This window comes from Podarcis raffonei, chromosome 9 (assembly GCF_027172205.1).
Source record: "Podarcis raffonei isolate rPodRaf1 chromosome 9, rPodRaf1.pri, whole genome shotgun sequence".
Lineage (NCBI taxonomy): Eukaryota > Metazoa > Chordata > Lepidosauria > Squamata > Lacertidae > Podarcis > Podarcis raffonei.
The window spans coordinates 3,399,318-3,417,553 of NC_070610.1; the positions used below are offsets into that span (position 1 = coordinate 3,399,318).

General features: G+C 44.4%; 1 protein-coding gene across 3 annotated transcripts in view; it reads right to left on the minus strand.

The window, feature by feature from the left end:
• The window catches only part of SLC2A9 (solute carrier family 2 member 9), a 62,257-nt gene that overhangs the window by 25,712 nt on the left and 18,309 nt on the right, over window positions 1-18,236 (minus strand). For all 3 annotated transcript variants that reach the window (XM_053402041.1, XM_053402040.1, XM_053402042.1), the window contains 5 exons: window positions 14,380-14,540; window positions 12,480-12,604; window positions 11,602-11,747; window positions 1,857-1,989; window positions 494-681 (listed from right to left, as the gene is read on the minus strand). In XM_053402041.1, the coding sequence (XP_053258016.1) occupies window positions 494-681; window positions 1,857-1,989; window positions 11,602-11,747; window positions 12,480-12,604; window positions 14,380-14,540 (753 nt within the window). The remainder of the gene's footprint in view (window positions 1-493; window positions 682-1,856; window positions 1,990-11,601; window positions 11,748-12,479; window positions 12,605-14,379; window positions 14,541-18,236) is intronic.

The following is an 18,236-nucleotide window of genomic DNA, read 5'->3' on the forward strand; positions in this document are numbered from 1 at the left end:
CAGGAGATAAGGAGTGAGTAAAACTCCCATCATGCCCAGTGCTACTTGCTGAATTAAACATTGTGTATCAATAAAAACGCTGATTATTTTCGGTAACAGTGCTAAGTAGCAATGCTTCACTAACAAAACTAATACATGCAATGGTGTTTATCACCGGTTTTGCTCCACCCTCTGATCCACTGGGGGGCTGGCAGGGGAATGATGGTGCTGGATTAAAGGCCCTCCCAGGCTGAGCCCAGGCTTTCAGGGGAAGGGGGCTTTGGTCTGAAAGAGGCGTTGCAGGGGGTTGGACTGGATGGCCCTTGGGGTCCCTTCCAACTCTACAGCTCTATGATAGGACAAACCCTTCATTTTGCCTTTCTAAAAGCCCTTCCATTCAGAGATTTGAGGCCGTCGCCAAAACATTCTAGAAATATTCTAGAAAGATCTTGAAACATTGGAGCAAAACATAGAAATGTAAATTTTACACATTATTTGCCATCAATTCACTTACAGCATTAAGACCACAGAGTTGGTAGCAGGCCATGGTTACAATTACGGTGAGGATCTGCCATCGCTTACTGCTGTCACACAAAAGCTGAAAGATAGATGCTATCTGCATGTTTCTCTGCACGCGACTCTCTTCCAACACGTCTTCTACTTCATACGACACATCAGATTTGCCAAGAAAGGTCTGAAATGCTGTAAACCCACAAGTCATATATTTGTTTAGAATGCAAATTGTGGTTGCGTTCAGACCAAGCAGACACAATGGATCAACGAGTTAATTTGCATCAAACATTTCCTTTTTTTCTGGCTAAAAAAAAATGGTTGTATAGATCTGCCTCCATGTAAATTATACCAGGCACTTCATATGAATTTGGTTCATCTCCTAGACTTTGTGTACACTTGAGGTCCATGGGAACACAGATGTAGTGCTGAATATGGTATTGATTCAGCTTCTGGATACAAATAAGTTAAAAAACAACACACACCTACAAATACATGCTAGGATTATTACCCTGTAGATTTGAGGAATGCGAACCTGTAGGCATAGCCATTGCCTATTTAGGTACTAATGTCACAATAAAGGTAAAGGTAAAGGGACCCCTGACCATTAGGTCCAGTCATGACTGACTCTGGGGTTGCGGCGCTCATCTCGCTCTATAGGCCGAGGGAGCCGGCGTACAGCTTCTGGGTCATGTGGCCAGCAGGACTAAGCTGCTTCTGGCAAACCAGAGCAGCGCACAGAAATGCTGTTTACCTTCTCGCTGGAGCGGTACCTATTTATCTACTGGCACTTTTGTGCTTTCGAACTGCTAGGTTGGCAGGAGCATGGACCGAACAATGGGAGCTCACCCTGTCGTGGGGATTCGAACCGCCGACCTTCTGATCGGCAAGTCCTAGGCTCTGTGGTTTAACCCACAGCGCCACCCGCGTCCCTGCAATGTCACAATAGAAAACATTATTTTAAAACATAAAGCAATTCTCAAGTTAAACTCCATCATAAAAATTAAACCAAACCAGCAGAGCTAACAGTAAGTTGAAGAAGGCCTTTTTGAGCAGTCCTGTCAACTGGTCACCTGAAAACATCCTAGGGATGAGGCCTGGCACACCACACTTAGCAAGGCATTCCATATGGCGGGGCCACCACCAAGAAAACCTTAGTTGCAGGAGACAGATACTTTGCATGAAACAGAGTCACATGGTGGAAAATCAGATTGCGACTGCCTCGAGTGTTTTGATATTATGCAATTTTTGTAGGACTCTTGGAGTTAAAGAAAGGAGACTGCAAAACGAAGGGATATTTGCACTTTCATGGGAATTCCTGTCTTTCAAGGCAAACAGACAAATGATGAAAAATAAAAGCACAGCACCTTTTTCTGCTGCTTTTGTGTCGTGTCTTTCAAGCAGCAAAAAGCGAGGACTTTCCGGAAGAAAAGGCAGGACTGCCATTTGGATGAGTGATGGGACAATTATCATCCCAAATAAATAGGGCCACATGGATTCCTGCAAGAGACAAACACAAATAAAATGGAAAGGTAATCTGGAAGAAAATAATGATCCAAATGTAATGAAGAAATAAACAGAAACATAGGGAACATTCATAATCCAGTAGCAGGCACTCCTAAATTCAATCCCTGCATCTCTCTTTTTCTCCTTGGCTAGGAATATCTGCTTGATGACTTGGAAAGCCCCTGGCAGTCAGAATGCACCACACAGAGACCAACTGCCTATCTTGTATAAACCCAGCCTCTGGTGGTGTTTCCTCCGAGAGGGAATTCCAAAGAAGTGATGCCACAACTAAAACAGCTGCTCTAGTAATGCCACAACTAAAACAGCTGCTCTGGATGCGACCACTGATGCAACGCCATCAGTAGGGTTGCCACATTTGGTCGGGCAAAATATGGGACAGGTTGAGGGGGGAATCGGGAAGCTAAAAATAACATTACCCGCCGCAGGCATGACTTCAAAGCAATGCATTACAAAGCCACTCGGGGTTTACATGGGTTTATTCAATGAATCAAAACAACAAAAGCACTATGATTTACAACTGTAAGAAAAATCTCCCCCCTCCACTGAATGGACAGACCAGGACAGACCACACACACCCCATCTCTGTCTCTGACCCACTTCTTCCCGTGTGCCCATGCAAAAACTCTCTTTCCCGCTCTCTGACCCACCCGCGGCCCCCCTGCCCATGCAAAACTTGAGATTCCACCATAGCAGGCCAGTGCACAGCAACTCCCCCTTTCACTCCCTGTGACCCTCCCTCTGCCCATGCAAAAACTCTCTCTCAAAATCCTCCTCCCGGCCCCACCCCCCCTCTGCCCGCTCCCCATGATAACTCTTAATCTCAGCGCTCCTCCTTTGCCCCACAAACTCCCACCCAGGCTCTCGCTCTCCTCCTCCCACTGGATCCACTCTCTGGATGTGCAGTTTGGAGGAGGAGGAGGAGATTGAATACGTGAAAAGATGTGTCATGTTTGAAGTCTGAACAGGACAGGGGACACTTTTCTTAAAAAAAAGAAAGGACATTTTTCTAGGGACGGGTAGCAACCCTATTCACCAGTCCTAAAAGTGTACAGGCATGGAAGGCTACTTTCCCCAAGATAGGGGAGCTTGCACACAGAGGAAACTGCCTTACACCGAGTCAGACCATGGCATCCATTTTGATCAATACTGTCTACGTCAGGCATGGCCAAAGTCCGTTTCGGGGGCCTAATCTGGCCCACCGGTCAGTTTAATCCAGCCCCTGTGGCAGTTTATTTCCTGGGGTAAAATCCCCCAAAACCTCAACAACTCTAACCCTAAATCCTAAAGGGCCCCCACGGCCCTTCAGTTCATCAAATCTGGCCCTCTTTGAAAAAAGTTTGGACACCACTGGTCTACGCTGACTGGCAGAGGGTCTCTGGGGTTTCAGACAGGGGTCTCCCCCATTCCTGTATGGAAAATGCCAGGGATTAAACTTTTGGATGCAAGGCTGATGCTCTGCCATGGAGCCCCTAGAACGGTGACTAGAAGCAATTGGATAAAAATAAAATTGGGAGAGTCGCTCTTTGCTGGAGGTGAGCACTAGAACTTTGCACCGATCCAGCCTTGCTAATGTTAGTAGCCCAGCAGCCCACCCCCATCTGCTTTAACGCTTTGCAACACAGCAATAGCCACAGCACCCTTTCCGTTTATATAACCTTCTGTGTCTGAATGCCTGGAGGTTTATCTTAGCGAACAAAGCCTACGTGAAGGGCTATTTATATACCTGCCCGACTGCAGCTTCCACACACTTTCCAAGGGCAGCTGTGCAGAGAGTACATTGCAATATCTGAACCAAGGATGTCAACAGGATTTCCTGGGCCCAGGACACAGATGTGGATTAGGTCCTCCTCCCTTCTCTCGAAAGAGAACACAAATTTGCATAAAACTTTGAGTTGCATGCATTTTGTGTCATGTGCAAATCTGTTTCCTCTCTTGCGGGGGGGGGCAGAAGAAATACACTACGTCACAAGCAAAATCACATATCACATGAAATCATAGTTAAAAACTGTGGGAATGTTCAGGGATGCAGGAGAGGACATATTGTTTGATTATATCCTTTCCAACTTGGGTTAACAAGTTCCACAATTTAGCAGAGTAACATTCCCCCTTTTAAACTTGCACAGCGGATGCGTTTGCTCAGGCTCGCTAAAGCCTCTAAAATGCATTTTCCTTTCAGTAATTCCCCATTTAGTCCCTCATAAAAAGATAGACACAACACAGTCTTCTATAAAAGTATAAAAAGAGTTTACTCACTCACATTCTGTTCACAATTGGATTCCAGAAGGCAGACTTAAGTTAGAAAAGTAATATACCTGTAAACTATCCCATAAGGAGACAGCCCCTTTATCCTCTCTTGGCTGCAAGCCAAGAGAGCATCTTAGACTAAGCAGATGTTGCTTCTTTGATGAATGTGGTCAGAAAGAGAGATATGGCTGACCAGTCCTGCTCTTTTGTTACCCGGGCAGGTGAGGTCATGCCCACCTCCAGTCACATGCAGAGGAAGTCTGTCCCAGCCTAGGAGAAACAAGAAGTTCCGACTGGCTGGTCCAGACATCCCCTTTTATGTCCACTCTAGGGATGCTGTACTTGACTGCTGTTGTGTTTCACATCCCACAAAAGCAAACTATGGTTTCATGTGCAGTGGTGCATGCTGCTCAAACGTTCTGGCTCTACCCCTCTCTGTTCCCGCCATGCTGCCAGAAAGCAAGCCAGTCCATCCTGTAATGCCAAAACCTGGGCTCATGGATTGTTTTAGCCAGATAAACCATGAGCTGCTTCCTGGTGGCATGGGAAGCAGCAGGATCTCTGAACTCCAAGAAGGGTTGCTGCTGGTGTATTAGCGCTTACCAACAGAACTTTGTGTCCATGCATCTGCAAACAATCTGGATACCTCCCAAACAGGGCGTCAACTGTCAGGTCACTTTGATTATCAGTGGCTTTTCAGATTGCATTTTACATCCCCACATTTGAAAAAGATGGGAGTTGGAGAAAATATAGAAAAAGGTCACCAACATGGTCAAGGGCTGGAGCAGAAGGAAAGGGGAAATCGTTTGGGATTCGCTTAACGGGGCATGGGGCAATAAAGCGGATATTAATTCTATAAATTAAGAGTGGACTAGGGGGAGCAATAGTAGAACAAATCAAACTTAGTGGCAAGGAAGGTTCAGTGAAATATTACCTTCAAAAAACTTACTGGGTCAACTGCCACAATGTGGTAATAGAGGCAACTAAACGGTTTTAAAACAGATTAGGCAAATTGATAGAGGGTTGCTCTATTAACAGCCACAATGCTCTCTTAGTAACCATGTTAATGCTCTCTTAGTAACCATGTCAGTCAATTCATATACCTGACTTCAAGGACTGGTATATTGCCCACACTTCTCTGTCCAATACAGTGGTACCTCGCAAGACGAAATTAATTCTTTCCGCGAGTTTTTTCTTCTTGCGAGTTTTTTGTCTTGCGAAGCACGGTTTCCCATAGGAATGCATTGAAAATCAATCAATGCATTCCTATGGAAACCGCCTTCAGACCAGGTCCGGGGACAGTCTGTCCCCCGACCTCTTCTGAAGGCTGGGGGGGGGGGGACAAGGGCTTTTCTTCCCACCGCCAGCCTTCAGAAGGCTGTTCTGAAGGCTGGCGGTGGGAAGAAAAGCCCTTCTCCCCACCTCCCGCCCCACAAGCTCCGGGGACAGGAGGGCTTCGCTGCCGCCCGCCAGCATTTTAAGATTGCCCCGGGACAGCGGAGACTTCTCCGCTGTCCTGGGAAGGCAGGCGGGGGGGAGCAAAGACTTTTGCCCCCCGCCGGCCTTCAGAAGAGGTCCAGGACCTCTTCTGAAGGCTGGCGGTGGGCGAAAGTCTTTGCTCCCGACCGCCAGCATTTTAAAAGAGGTCCCCGGAGATTTCCCTATGGGCTTTCTTCCTGCGAAGCAAGCCCATAGGGAAATTCGTCTGGCGAAGCACCTCGAAAAATGGAAAACTCTTTCTTCTTGCGAGTTTTCCGTCTTGCGAGGCATTCGTCTTGCGAGGTACCACTGTAAATGTTAATAGAACTTGCATATAAATGAGTGAATTCACAGCAGTGGTGGAGGACGAGGGGGGCAGGGGGAGCACCCTGCCCCCGGCAGTGTGATCCTGGTGGGGTTCCATCGCAGCTGCCCCCCTGCCCGTGCTGGGCGCCCTGCCCCCAGAACGTGCGCCAGCCCGCCCCCACTTGCTCTCCGCCCCCAGTGCTGGAGCATAAAGCTTTGCCCCTGATTCACAGCTGGTTTGAATATTGAAGATGCATTTTTTTCAACCCAATGATTTTTAAAAAATATGATATAGACTTTTCTTTCTAATCAAGTACACAAGGGCCTATTTTCTTGAAAACAAAAAAATCCTGTGAATTTGATAGTATTACCCTAATAAATAAAGTACTCTATAGCTTATTTGGATAGCTTACTTTGATTTTGCAGCAGTAGTTTTACTTACTATTAAAATGCAGGAGGAACGGTCCTTCTCCCATTCTTTTATTTGTTTCCCCCCCTTCTGACAGGTATTCTATATCACTTTTTAAAAATACTCAAATACTTCTACCAGTTTAATACATCTGAGACACAAATTAGAAATATGCTATAATTTCAGCAGTCTTTTATTTCTTTATCTAAGCAGTATTACTCATGTGTGACAGATTCAACAATCGGGCAAATTCATGCTATTCCATTTGCATAATTTCATCCTTTGCAAAGGCATAAAGTGGCAGCTGAATGTAAAACACTAAAAACGATGATTTGCCAGTGTCTGAAATAAAATACTTTCTCATTTGAAATCAAGACCCACTATTCATTTTCTTAGTAAAATATTCAAATTGTGTATGTTAAAAAACCCCCAACTTGGTAAGACTTAGATGACACTGATCAACTTGAACTCACGTGTTGAAATTTGTGACTCCAAAGTTCATACTTAATAGTATCAAAATTATGCACTACTAAAAGGAAAGGAAAGGTCAAGGTTCAAGGTCTGCTATGACAGACATATAGCGTATGACAACCTTCCCTACCCTACTGGCAGTCCACAACATTCAGAGGGCACAAATCCCATCATCTCTGACCATTGGCCATGTTGACAGCAGCTGTGGTACAATGTGGAGGACAGCAGGTTGGAAAGGTTGATGCAGGACAAGGAATATACCTGTGAGGACCATATATATGCTGGTTCTCCTCATTCTGCCATATGCATGCACAATACACATAAAAAACAGGGCTGAGGGTGGGCTGACCACATGAATAGGTGGGTCTACAGACAATGGCTGGGGCCACAAGGAGCAGCTTTCTCCCCCATCTCCATGATGTATCCAGGTTAAACCTCTTTAGTTTCTCCTATATGGTTGCTATATAGCCCGAGCACTGAGGTCCAGTGCCGAGGGCCTTCTGGCGTTTCCCTCATTGTGAGAAGTGAAGTTACAGGGAACCAGGCAGAGGGCCTTCTCGATAGTGGCGCCCGCCCTGTGGAACACCCTCCCATCAGGTGTCAAGGAAATAAGCAGCTATCTTATTTTTAAAAGACATCTGAAGGCAGCCCTGTTTAGGGAAGTTTTTAATATTTAATGCTGTATTGTTTTTAACACTTAAATGGGAGCCGCCCAGAGTGGCTGGGGAAACTCAGCCAGATGGGCGGGGTATAAATAATAAATTATTATTTTTATTATTATTATTCACTTATACAGTGGTACCTCTGGTTGCAGACACGATCCGTTCCGGGGTGTCGTTCACACCCCAAAAAGTCCGTAACCAGAGTGGCGCTTCTGTGCATGTGCGAAGCGTGATAGAGCACTTCTGCGTATGCGTGAACTGCGCAGAACACTTCTGCACGTGCGGCGAAACCCGGAAGTAAACACTTCTGGGTTTGCCACATTCTTAACCCAAAAAAATGCAACATGAAGCATTCGCAAGAAGAGGTGGACTCTTCTTGGATGATGGACTCAAGGGCATCCTGATCAAATTTGCAGATGACACCAAACTGGGAGGGGTGGCTAACACCCCAGAGGACAGGATCACACTTCAAAATGACCTTGACAGATTAGAGAACTGGGCCAAAACAAACAAGATGAATTTTAACAGGGAGAAATGTAAAGTATTGCACTTGGGCAAAAAAAATGAGAGGCACAAATACAAGATGGGTGACACCTGGCTTGAGAGCAGTACATGTGAAAAGGATCTAGGAGTCTTGGTTGACCACAAACTTGACATGAGCCAACAGTGTGACGCGGCAGCTAAAAAAGCCAATGCAATTCTGGGCTGCATCAATAGGAGTATAGCATCTAGATCAAGGGAAGTAATAGTGCCACTGTATTCTGCTCTGGTCAGACCTCACCTGGAGTACTGTGTCCAGTTCTGGGCACCACAGTTCAAGAAGGACACTGACAAACTGGAACGTGTCCAGAGGAGGGCAACCAAAACGGTCAAAGGCCTGGAAACGATGCCTTATGAGGAACGGCTAAGGGAGCTGGGCATGTTTAGCCTGGAGAAGAGGAGGTTAAGGGGTGATATGATAGCCATGTTCAAATATATAAAAGGATGTCACATAGAGGAGGGAGAAAGGTTGTTTTTTGCTGCTTCAGAGAAGCGGACAAGGAGCAATGGATCCAAACTACAAGAAAGAAGATTCCACCTAAACATTAGGAAGAACTTCCTGACAGTAAGAGCTGTTCGACAGTGGAATTTGCTGCCAAGGAGTGTGGTGGAGTCTCCTTCTTTGGAGGTCTTTAAGCAGAGGCTTGACAACCATATGTCAGGAGTGCTCTGATGGTGTTTCCTGCTTGGCAGGGGGTTGGACTCGATGGCCCTTCTGGCACTAAATTACTAGAAAATTGGGAGCAGGGGAGGAATATTTGTTGAGTTTTTCATTTTTCTGATCATATTTATTATTAATTGGGTGAATACAGAAGATCATTTGACCTGTTGCATGAGAACGTAAGAGCTCCGAGGTCAAGCCAGAGGCCCATTTAATCCTGTACCCTGTTCTCAGAGTGACCAGCCAGTGGGAAGCCAGGGGGCAGGATCTTTGTGCCACAGCAACACTCTCCCCAACTGATTCCCAGTGAATGTCGCCTCTGACAATGGCTAGTAGCAACAGATATTCCACAAATTTGTCCTGTTTAAAAGCCACCTGAATTGGCAGTGGCCAATCGCTACCAGGGCAGGTCTGAACCCTACATGAAATTTTCATTACCTCTTGTCAATATAATGCAAGAAGAAAGAAAGAAAGAAAGAAAGAAAGAAAGAAAGAAAGAAAGAAAGTCCAATGATTCTTGGCACCTCATACATTTAGTACAGTGGTACCTTGGGTTAAGTACTTAATTCGTTCCGGAGGTCCGTACTTAACCTAAAACTGTTCTTAACCTGAAGCACCACTTTAGCTAACGGGGCCTCCTGCTGCTGCCATGCCGCCGGAGCACGATTTCTGTTCTGATCCTGAAGCAAAGTTCTTAACCTGAAGCACTATTTCTGGGTTAGCGGAGTGTGTAACCTGAAGCGTATGTAACCCGAGGTACCACTGTTCAAGTCTTTTAAGGTTCCACAGGCTTATCTGTGATTGTTTTTTTGACACAACAGGCTGTGAACATGGTTAATCTTCTGGAGCCATTTAGCTCATTAATTGCTTTTTGCACCCTCATTCTTATGCGTCTGGTAGAGATGCAATGTTGCCAATTACCTAACGGCAATTTACCCCACCCTTCCGGAGTGCAAACTGCCACCAGCACTCTCAACTGAATGGCATTTTGACAGAGACATCAACCTTGGTTAAGGCTAACCAGGGAGTCCTGCTTAACCCAGGCTCTGAAATCAGAAATGGAAGCCATTTCGTGGAGGTTTTCTCCTGCGCCTCCTTCCAAGATGTAGCTTTAATTCTACAAACATGCCCTTAAGCGTTAATAGGCTTCCTGCTCCATTACGCTGCACTATGCTACAAATGACTTTTGCTGATGCCCTATTGCTTAACCGATTGCTGTACTGGGCATGTGTGAGTCAAGTTTTCCTCCAACCCCGAGATTCTGCACCTCGTTCTACAACCTTCTTGAGTTATTGGCATAATCATGAAAAATGTCTGCTCTCTGCTTGTGGGTCAAATTCAGGCAGGCTAGAGCAGGGGTCAGCAAACCTTTTCAGCAGGGGGCCGGTCCACTGTCCCTCAGACCTTGTGGGGGGGGGCAGACTATATTAAACTCAATGAGGACTCTGAGTAGGACTAGCATTGAATATCACCCATTGCTAATTTTTGCTAACCTGCTTAGAGGCTTTATTTACAATTAAGCAGTATACAAATCCTGTTCAATACATAATGTGGTTGACCTCCAAAATCTCCCCACATTCCAGAACAGTTACCCCGCTGCCCCAAGCCAACAAAATTACGCCAGCCCGAACATTCTCCTTGGTTGCAAACTGCAACTTCTACACTTTTTGCCTGGCTAAGGAATGAGTTGAAGTAGCTGCAGAGGTTTGCAGGAGAGTCCCCTTGTCCTTCAAGGGCATAGCTTGCTAGCTGTGAAGATGAAGAATCTGAGTGAAGCACGAAAAGGATGCTGTGGCTGCAGAGAGGACCTCAAAGCCCCTGATAAAAGCCTCCTCTTTGGGGGGACTGTCTTGCCTTGAAGCAAGGAGCTGCATTTAACAGATTGTTTTTGATCCCTTTCAACTTCACATCCCGTTTCAGATGTCTGCCTAGGGCGCCACTTAATCTCAAGCTGCCTCCTGCTTTTTACCCATTCCAATTCCATTGCATCTGCTATATATGGACACTAAAGATCAATGCCGGAATAAATGAATAAAGAATAACATATTGAGATAAAAAAACTGCTCAACGTATCAGATGCATTTACTCAGAGCAATATCGCCATCATGTGGTCATAACGCCTGTTATCCGTTGCAGTCTGAAGTTAGGCTTGCTATATCCAAGACCTGTGGGCTCTTCCAGAAGGGCAACCCTAACCTCATTCAGACCTTTGTTGCACTTCAACTGCTTTGCACACTTATCAATTATAGTTTGCCAGAATAGTTGCTGTTTGCTCCAAAGGTTTTAAGGGTGAATTTGCAGCTGATGACCTGCACCTTTGGTCACATGCCACTGTTACTGGGGTTTCCCTTTCCATGCTAATGGCCGGTTGCACCCAAACTGAGAAAAGTTCTGCGGCCACTGTCACACCCCTTATGCGCCCTCGTGTTCCTCTAGTCAGTAAATATTGAACTTACGAGCACATGCATGGGGATAGCTCTTTTGCAGCTTTCTTATTTACTGTTTGTCTAGTACTGCAGAATTCTATCCTTGTGGGAGTTTGGAAAAGAGGAACTATGTGTCTGTCTGGGCTATGGAGAATCTGGTTATTGGGGAAAAAATTTGTCTGTGGCTAAGGACAGTTGTCATGGACAATACTTTGTCTTGAGTGCTGTCTGGTGTATCTCCCCCCTGAGCTGAGCGTGCCCCAGGATTCCTGCATTGCAAAGGGGTTGGGACCAGATGACTCCCAGCTGCGCTTCCAACTGTACAATTCTAGGCTTCTAACTCAGCTTCATTACAACAGTAAAAGTGCAATTCAGAATATTACAGACCTTCCCAAATATCTCAGGTAGTCCTAAAACTTGTCCACTGAAGACACCGACACAGATGAGGATTGCTGTAATTTGTCCTAATGAACCACGGATCTGTTTGGGTGAAATTTCACTCAAATACATAGGGAGGGCACTCAGAGATACACCTGTGAAAGAGGGCAGAGATAAAAGACAGCTTTTCGGTAAAAGAAGTTTAAAATCTAAAATATTATCAAACATTGTTAAAGCTACTATCTTCATATAGGTAAGTAGGAAGATATGAAGCACGTTATATATTTTTAACAGTATTTAATATGATTTTTTCCACTATTTTTTATTCATATGCAGAAGCACTTACCAGCAAAGTAACCCATGGGTTCCTAAAGAACTATATAAGCAAAATTAGAAAACTTTCCGATATTTTTAGTAAGTGTAAGAAGCCACTATTCAAATTTAGTCATGGAGGCCAACCTTTGCATACTCTGCTGTAACCAGGCCATAATTTGCAGAACACTTTTTTCTCTGTTCTCCTGGAAGTGCTCATTCATCAGAGCACTTTAGGTCTTTGCAAAATGTTCACAAAAAAGATTGCAATGCCCTGGATATAATGTTATGAGGTTCTTCTTGAGATCAGGAAATCCCACGCAAGGGATAAGCAGAGAAATCAGCTAACCTGCTCTCTTTTGAGAAGGATTACAACGTTCTGGTGACTGATATATCCTCTGGCAAGAAAACGCATCCCGCAGCCTGGCTCTTGCAGATACGTTCTATTTTTAAGCATTTGGGGTCTCTGACCCTTCTTCAGTCTCGGCAAGTTCAACTGAAATATCAGGCTCTGGGGTAACAGGGATTGCTCAGAATATACTTGGCATGAAAATGCAACAAATACAAAATCATACCTCCATCAATGCCCATTATGAATCGGCCCAGAATAATCATTTCGAGGACTCCTGCCAGTTGAGAGAATGCCATCAACAAGGCAGCCACAATGGCAAACACATTATTTAACAGCAGCGTGCGCTTCCTAAGAGAAAACAACATTACATGTTTGCAGCATCAGATAAACAGCAGCTTTTCACATACACAGTCAACTACGTTTGTGATTAAAATACTTCAGTAGCAATTGCAAACATGAGAGAAGTCAAAGGTGGCATGCTTCATGCAATATACCAAAGATGCACTAAACAGGCATTCTTCACTGAATCAATGGACAACAGCAGAGCAAGGGTGAAACTACATGCTGCAAGAAACACCAGTCACTTGGCAAAATGGTATCCTTATGCCAGGTCCTTCCCTCACCCTCTGGAACATCTGCTGCACCCAGAACAAGTCTTATGACATCCATCTGTGTATTTCTCCACACTGCCATCACTGGCATCTGCTGGCATGGGAGGAGAAAACACATGGCACAAGGATATCTGGATGAGGTAATGGTGGACTCAAGAGATCGTGGGCAAGCTCAACACAGGACAGCCATTTTGGGTGGCAGCCCCATGTTTCTGTAGTGCATCGTTGTGCCTTTAAAGATACAGCTGGTTCTTAAATGCAAGGCAGCTGCACTTACGGCCTCCAGGAACTATTCAAACACAGGCACTGAAACGGCTGAAAAAAACCATGCACTTCAAAGATACCCTTATGTGGCTAACAAAGTACATAACATGAAGTACGGTTTGGCCCTTTGTGAACATACTCCAATGTGCATGTTTATTAACTTAGATGGAAAGGTGCAGAAAGCCATCCGTCACTGACAGATCAATTGGGGGTCAGAAATCCTTGCTAATCTACTTCAAAATCACCTGTAGATTCCAGTGTAGCTTCTGCCCACGACTGACTACAAAGATATGAGTACTTCAGTACCAGATTGAGGACGTAGGATGTATGGTTTTAGATCTAGACAGTTTCTTGGAAACAACTCTTCTTCCTTTATCACTATGTGCACAATTTGTCACTGTGCTGTCTGACAGGCTCACCACTATGTTAGGTATCGAACTGGAAATGCTGTCAAGAAAAGACCTGGATAGAAAATCTCTCACTACGACTCATCTAGGTGTTTGGAAACCCCGATGCTATGAGGGTGCATCCATCAGAGAAACCTTACTGGCTATGGTTCCCTGTTGATTTAAGTGGCTAATCCAGGTTTGTTGTTGCATAATGTGTGAAATGGCCTCACTCGCTATCTGAAAAGGGGATGCAGATCACATGCTTTGCATTCAGAAGGTTCAATCCTGGCATCTCCAGACACAGTGGGGCACAGATAAACTTTGTTAAACTAGATCAAGTCTCTCTGATTCAGCTGAAGGCAGCTGCATATATTTGGATGACACATTTTTAAAGGTGATTTTCTGATGTTCCAATAGGGAAGTGGTCAACTGAGCATCTTCTCACAGACATACACAATATGACAATGGTCAGTGCAGCATGAAAGATACAGCACAAAACATGCAGCTTTCCACTTTTGCGTTATTGGTAACATTTAAATGATAAAAATTAGCTTATTAATAAGACCAAATATCAAAGAAGCAGCATGACCATATAGAAGGGGGAACCCTTCTATTTCGATTTTTAAAAAACCTCATTCATTTCTTCATATAAGTTATTACTTGGTGTCAATGTAACCATAACTATTTGATCTTGGGAAGTACCTAGATTACATTTTTAAAGGCAAGAGTCTTGCATATAGAAGTAAAAAGAAGTGCAAAGTAGAGAAAAGCATTTGTTTTTCTTGCTTTTGAGTCATCATATTACAAAAGAAAAGAAAAGGAAAGAAAAGGAAATCACAAGACACATGTATTTGCTTACCGGCCAAAATACTTGACAGCTGGAGTAACAATTAAAGCCCCCACAAGCCCACCAATGGCAAAAATAGAAACAGATATAGTCCAGAGCAGGGTAACCGTTCCTTCTGGGATGGACTGGTTATATCTTCTTTCCCAAGTTTCATTGTAAAACTTCTTTACAAACTACAAACAACAACATTTAAAGTGATTAGAATCATGATGTCCAGTACAGATTAATATCATTTGAAATCTACCATTTAAAATTTTAAGTCAGGTTTATTTAAACTGATACTTGCATTTTAAAAAATTTCAAGCTATATTTTGTGTCCTTAAAAACAACAACTAAAACCCTAATTTAATACAAACTAATATTGGTGCACACAGTGAATGAGCACAGGGCATAGATGGAGGGCTCTTTCCACATGACCAAGAATCCTGCCAAATGAAAAGTCTGGAGACACTAATGAACATGGACACGACGTGTGTTCTGATGACTGACATTTTGCCAGCTCTTATCAACGGTATTGAGATTGTGCTTTTTTCTACAATGTTTAATGGAAGCAGTTTCCGAAGGCTGATCCTTGAGCAATAACGTGCCAGAGCTCTTTGTGAAGCTGCCAGTTATCTTGTATTTAACATTAATAATATAGTCCAATATTATAGTAAAGCATTTATACTAATGAATGAGCCTGGCAACGCACCCAGGGTGGCAAACCAAACAGCCATTTACAATAGCATGGTGCTATTTGCTATTTTGTGGTATTTCATGAAACTCACAAGCTCCATACTGAGAATTAACAAATCACGACTTTTATGAGCTACCGATCTTTGAAACTTCTGTCCCCTAAGAGCAATGCTGATTGTATCATTCCCACTGCTTGAAGGTTATATTCTTAAAATTGTTCCAAAATAACACCCGGAATGTGCTGATAGGGGTTATGTAATTACCTGGAACTGCCTGGGGCTGACAGGAGTTATAGTCCAAAAAACCAGGTTGGCAAAGGCTGCCCTTGGGAGCGGCTTGAACAAATACTTTTGGGTGCCCGCATTTCACTTTCAGGCAGAAAAGCACTCATCCCCTCAGGTAGAGGGACAGGTGCTGCTGTTGGTAGCATGATGAAAGTCCTGTACAGTAAGAGTACCTGTTTCTTACAGCCACCTAACCTGCCACAATTCTACAGAAGAGAGGCCAAAGATATCACCTGCTGAATGTACTACTGCCAATGTTTACTGGATAAACTGTTGAAGCATGTAATGGATTTCACCAGCAAGCAAAGTGCAAGTAATGGGGTCAAAGGTGCAAGATAAACACAACTGCACCATGACTAATTCCAGCATTCCAGCTGAATAATAGCAAACTATACTATGTGCTACTATCAGAAACAGCTGGGCATGCAGAACCCAGCACACTTCTTCTGGCAGGTATGTGCTAAGCTTTAACTGCTGTGATGCAATGCTAGACTGACTGATTTCCATCTGAAAACCCATATGCTCTCAATTTGTTTCCCAACAGCAGGCTACATTTCCTAGGGAAGATTCCTCCCAAACCAGATGTTCGCCAGCTTCTGTCCGCATCCCCCCAGGGGTGAGTTTAAAAGTTGCTCCACAACCTTTTTTTGATGTTCAGAGCCAGCAACGGAGAATGGAGCCAGACTGCTGGTACTTATGGAAAAGGTTGCAGAGCAGCTGTTAAACTGACCTCTGAGAGAAAGCCAACAAGCTTGGGAACATCCCGTTTGGCTCCCAGGGTCTGAGGGTGAAAGTGTTTTAATTGCTTAAATGAGGATGGAGTAAAAATAAACCATAGCAGAACACAACAGCCAGTCAAAGAAGCCAAAACCACAGAGGAAAAGGCATATGTCAGCTAGACATTGGGAGAGGGACCCCACTTCCAGGTGTTTCTATGCAAACGCTAGAAGCCTGGGAGTCACTGCTGTTTCAACGATGGCCTCCCATTTTATGGTTGTATTTTACAAGGTGCTATATTTTATGGAAGTGGAAACCACCCAATGGTTTTGATAGGCAAAGGGCAGGATAAAAATGAGTAAGTAAATAATAAAGCAAACAAGCATCTGAGCCAAGATGGGAGAGCTGAATAATTGTTTTTAAAGGAGAACATAGAGTAAGCATTAAGTGAAGCCTGGCGGACTGCAGAGAGCCAAGGGGTATGAAATCCATAGAAAGGGCAGACAAGGACACACAGGAAGTGAGGTCATTCCATACATCCAATAGAGCATCATTGATGTTAACTAGAACTCCCCAAAGTGCCAGACTCTGCCACAGGAGCAATGAGGGTGAGAATATGAGGCCCAAAGCAGAGCGAACTCTTCTGTCAATTCTCCATTTGCTTCCTGGGTAGCTGTGGAACCACTGAGGCTTCCAGAACAAGTGCATTTTGCAGCAATAAGATCTGCTAAATCAGCTTCCGTAGCTGCAAGTTTGAGAACAATATCTATTAGGCACTTGTTAGAAGGATGTGTCAAAGGACATTTTTTGCCCACTAATTTTTTGGGGGGAGTGGGGTGTCTCCCAGGCAAGAAGCAATCCTGGAGCTCCTGGATGAGCCAGTAACTATGGGATAATCCATCTCACAAATTGCCTTGCAGGTCGTTTGTGTCTTCACTTTCCCCATGGAAACATATTCACATTTCTACTGACCGGGTGACAAGTCAACTTATGTGAAACTAAAATCTGCTTTTCCACTACACAATAGTAACACAAAAAGGGTTTCTAAATCCATTACAAGCCTTTGCACTGCTGTATTTGCAATGTATCATGGGTTCTGGGTTATCTCATTCTCCCCTGTCTTTTAACTCCTCTTCTGTGCCTATGCCCCCCCTTCCACCCAAATTCAGCCCTCCCCTCCTCATTTATTTTTCACGGTTGCTGTTCTTCATTCTGGGGTACAACTCTCTCTCCTTTCTGTGTGGATTGACCTGGAAGTCTCTTTGTCCTCAGGAGTGTCCAAGACTGAGTTGTTAGTTGTGTTAGTCAGTAAAGGTAGCAGGCTGGCTTTTCCTTTATTGATGGGGGGGGGGAGTCTGTTCTGAGGGAATGACAGTCCCACCCTCTGCCAATCCCACACATGATGTACTATTCTGCTGCCTATGAGCCACTGTCACAATCTGCCAACAGCTTCACCACCAAAAACAACTCACTGCAGAGCCACTGGTGCCTGCTTCTGTAACTGTAGAGAAACACCAACACCAGACCTAGAAGTTTATCTTCTTCTCCTTTAAAGGAAGAAATTATGCAGCTGAATCTCCCATGTTTGGAGAAATCGTAGGGGTCAGCATACCTGCAAGTGCAATGGATGAGCCTCACCCTAGGAAAACCACCTTTTTGCAAGGGCAATGGCATCTGCCCTGCCAGGGATTTCCTCCTCCTTAAAAAGAATCAATGTACTCACAGCAAACCACTTGCATGGCTGATAGAGATGATAGCAGGGCAAGATAAGTGAGGCCAGTTGCTGAAACCCATTTTTAGCTAGACATGGAAAATAAGTTTAATCAGAGCACAGTAGCAATTTAATGGTGCCATGAAAATATGTGGGGAAAAGAGAAGGAAGCGGAGTGCATATGGGGTTGGGTGGCGATGTTTCTGTTTTACTTAATATATGTTTGGGGTTTTGTGTCAGCATCGCTTGTGCAGGTTCTCTGCTATTCGATTGTGTTCCTTTGGTGGTGAGAGAGGTTGGGGTTGGCCTAGGGTGTGGTTGTTCATTTGTGGTTGGCTGTGGTGATCTTTGTTTTCATGTTTGAGTGGGGTGGGTGGGCTTTTTGGATCAGGTTAGCCAGATTGATTTGTATGCTGTTGGTGGGTTTTTGTCGTTCTCTTGTTGGGCTGTGTATGTGATAAAGGGGAGCCATACTGGGGTGA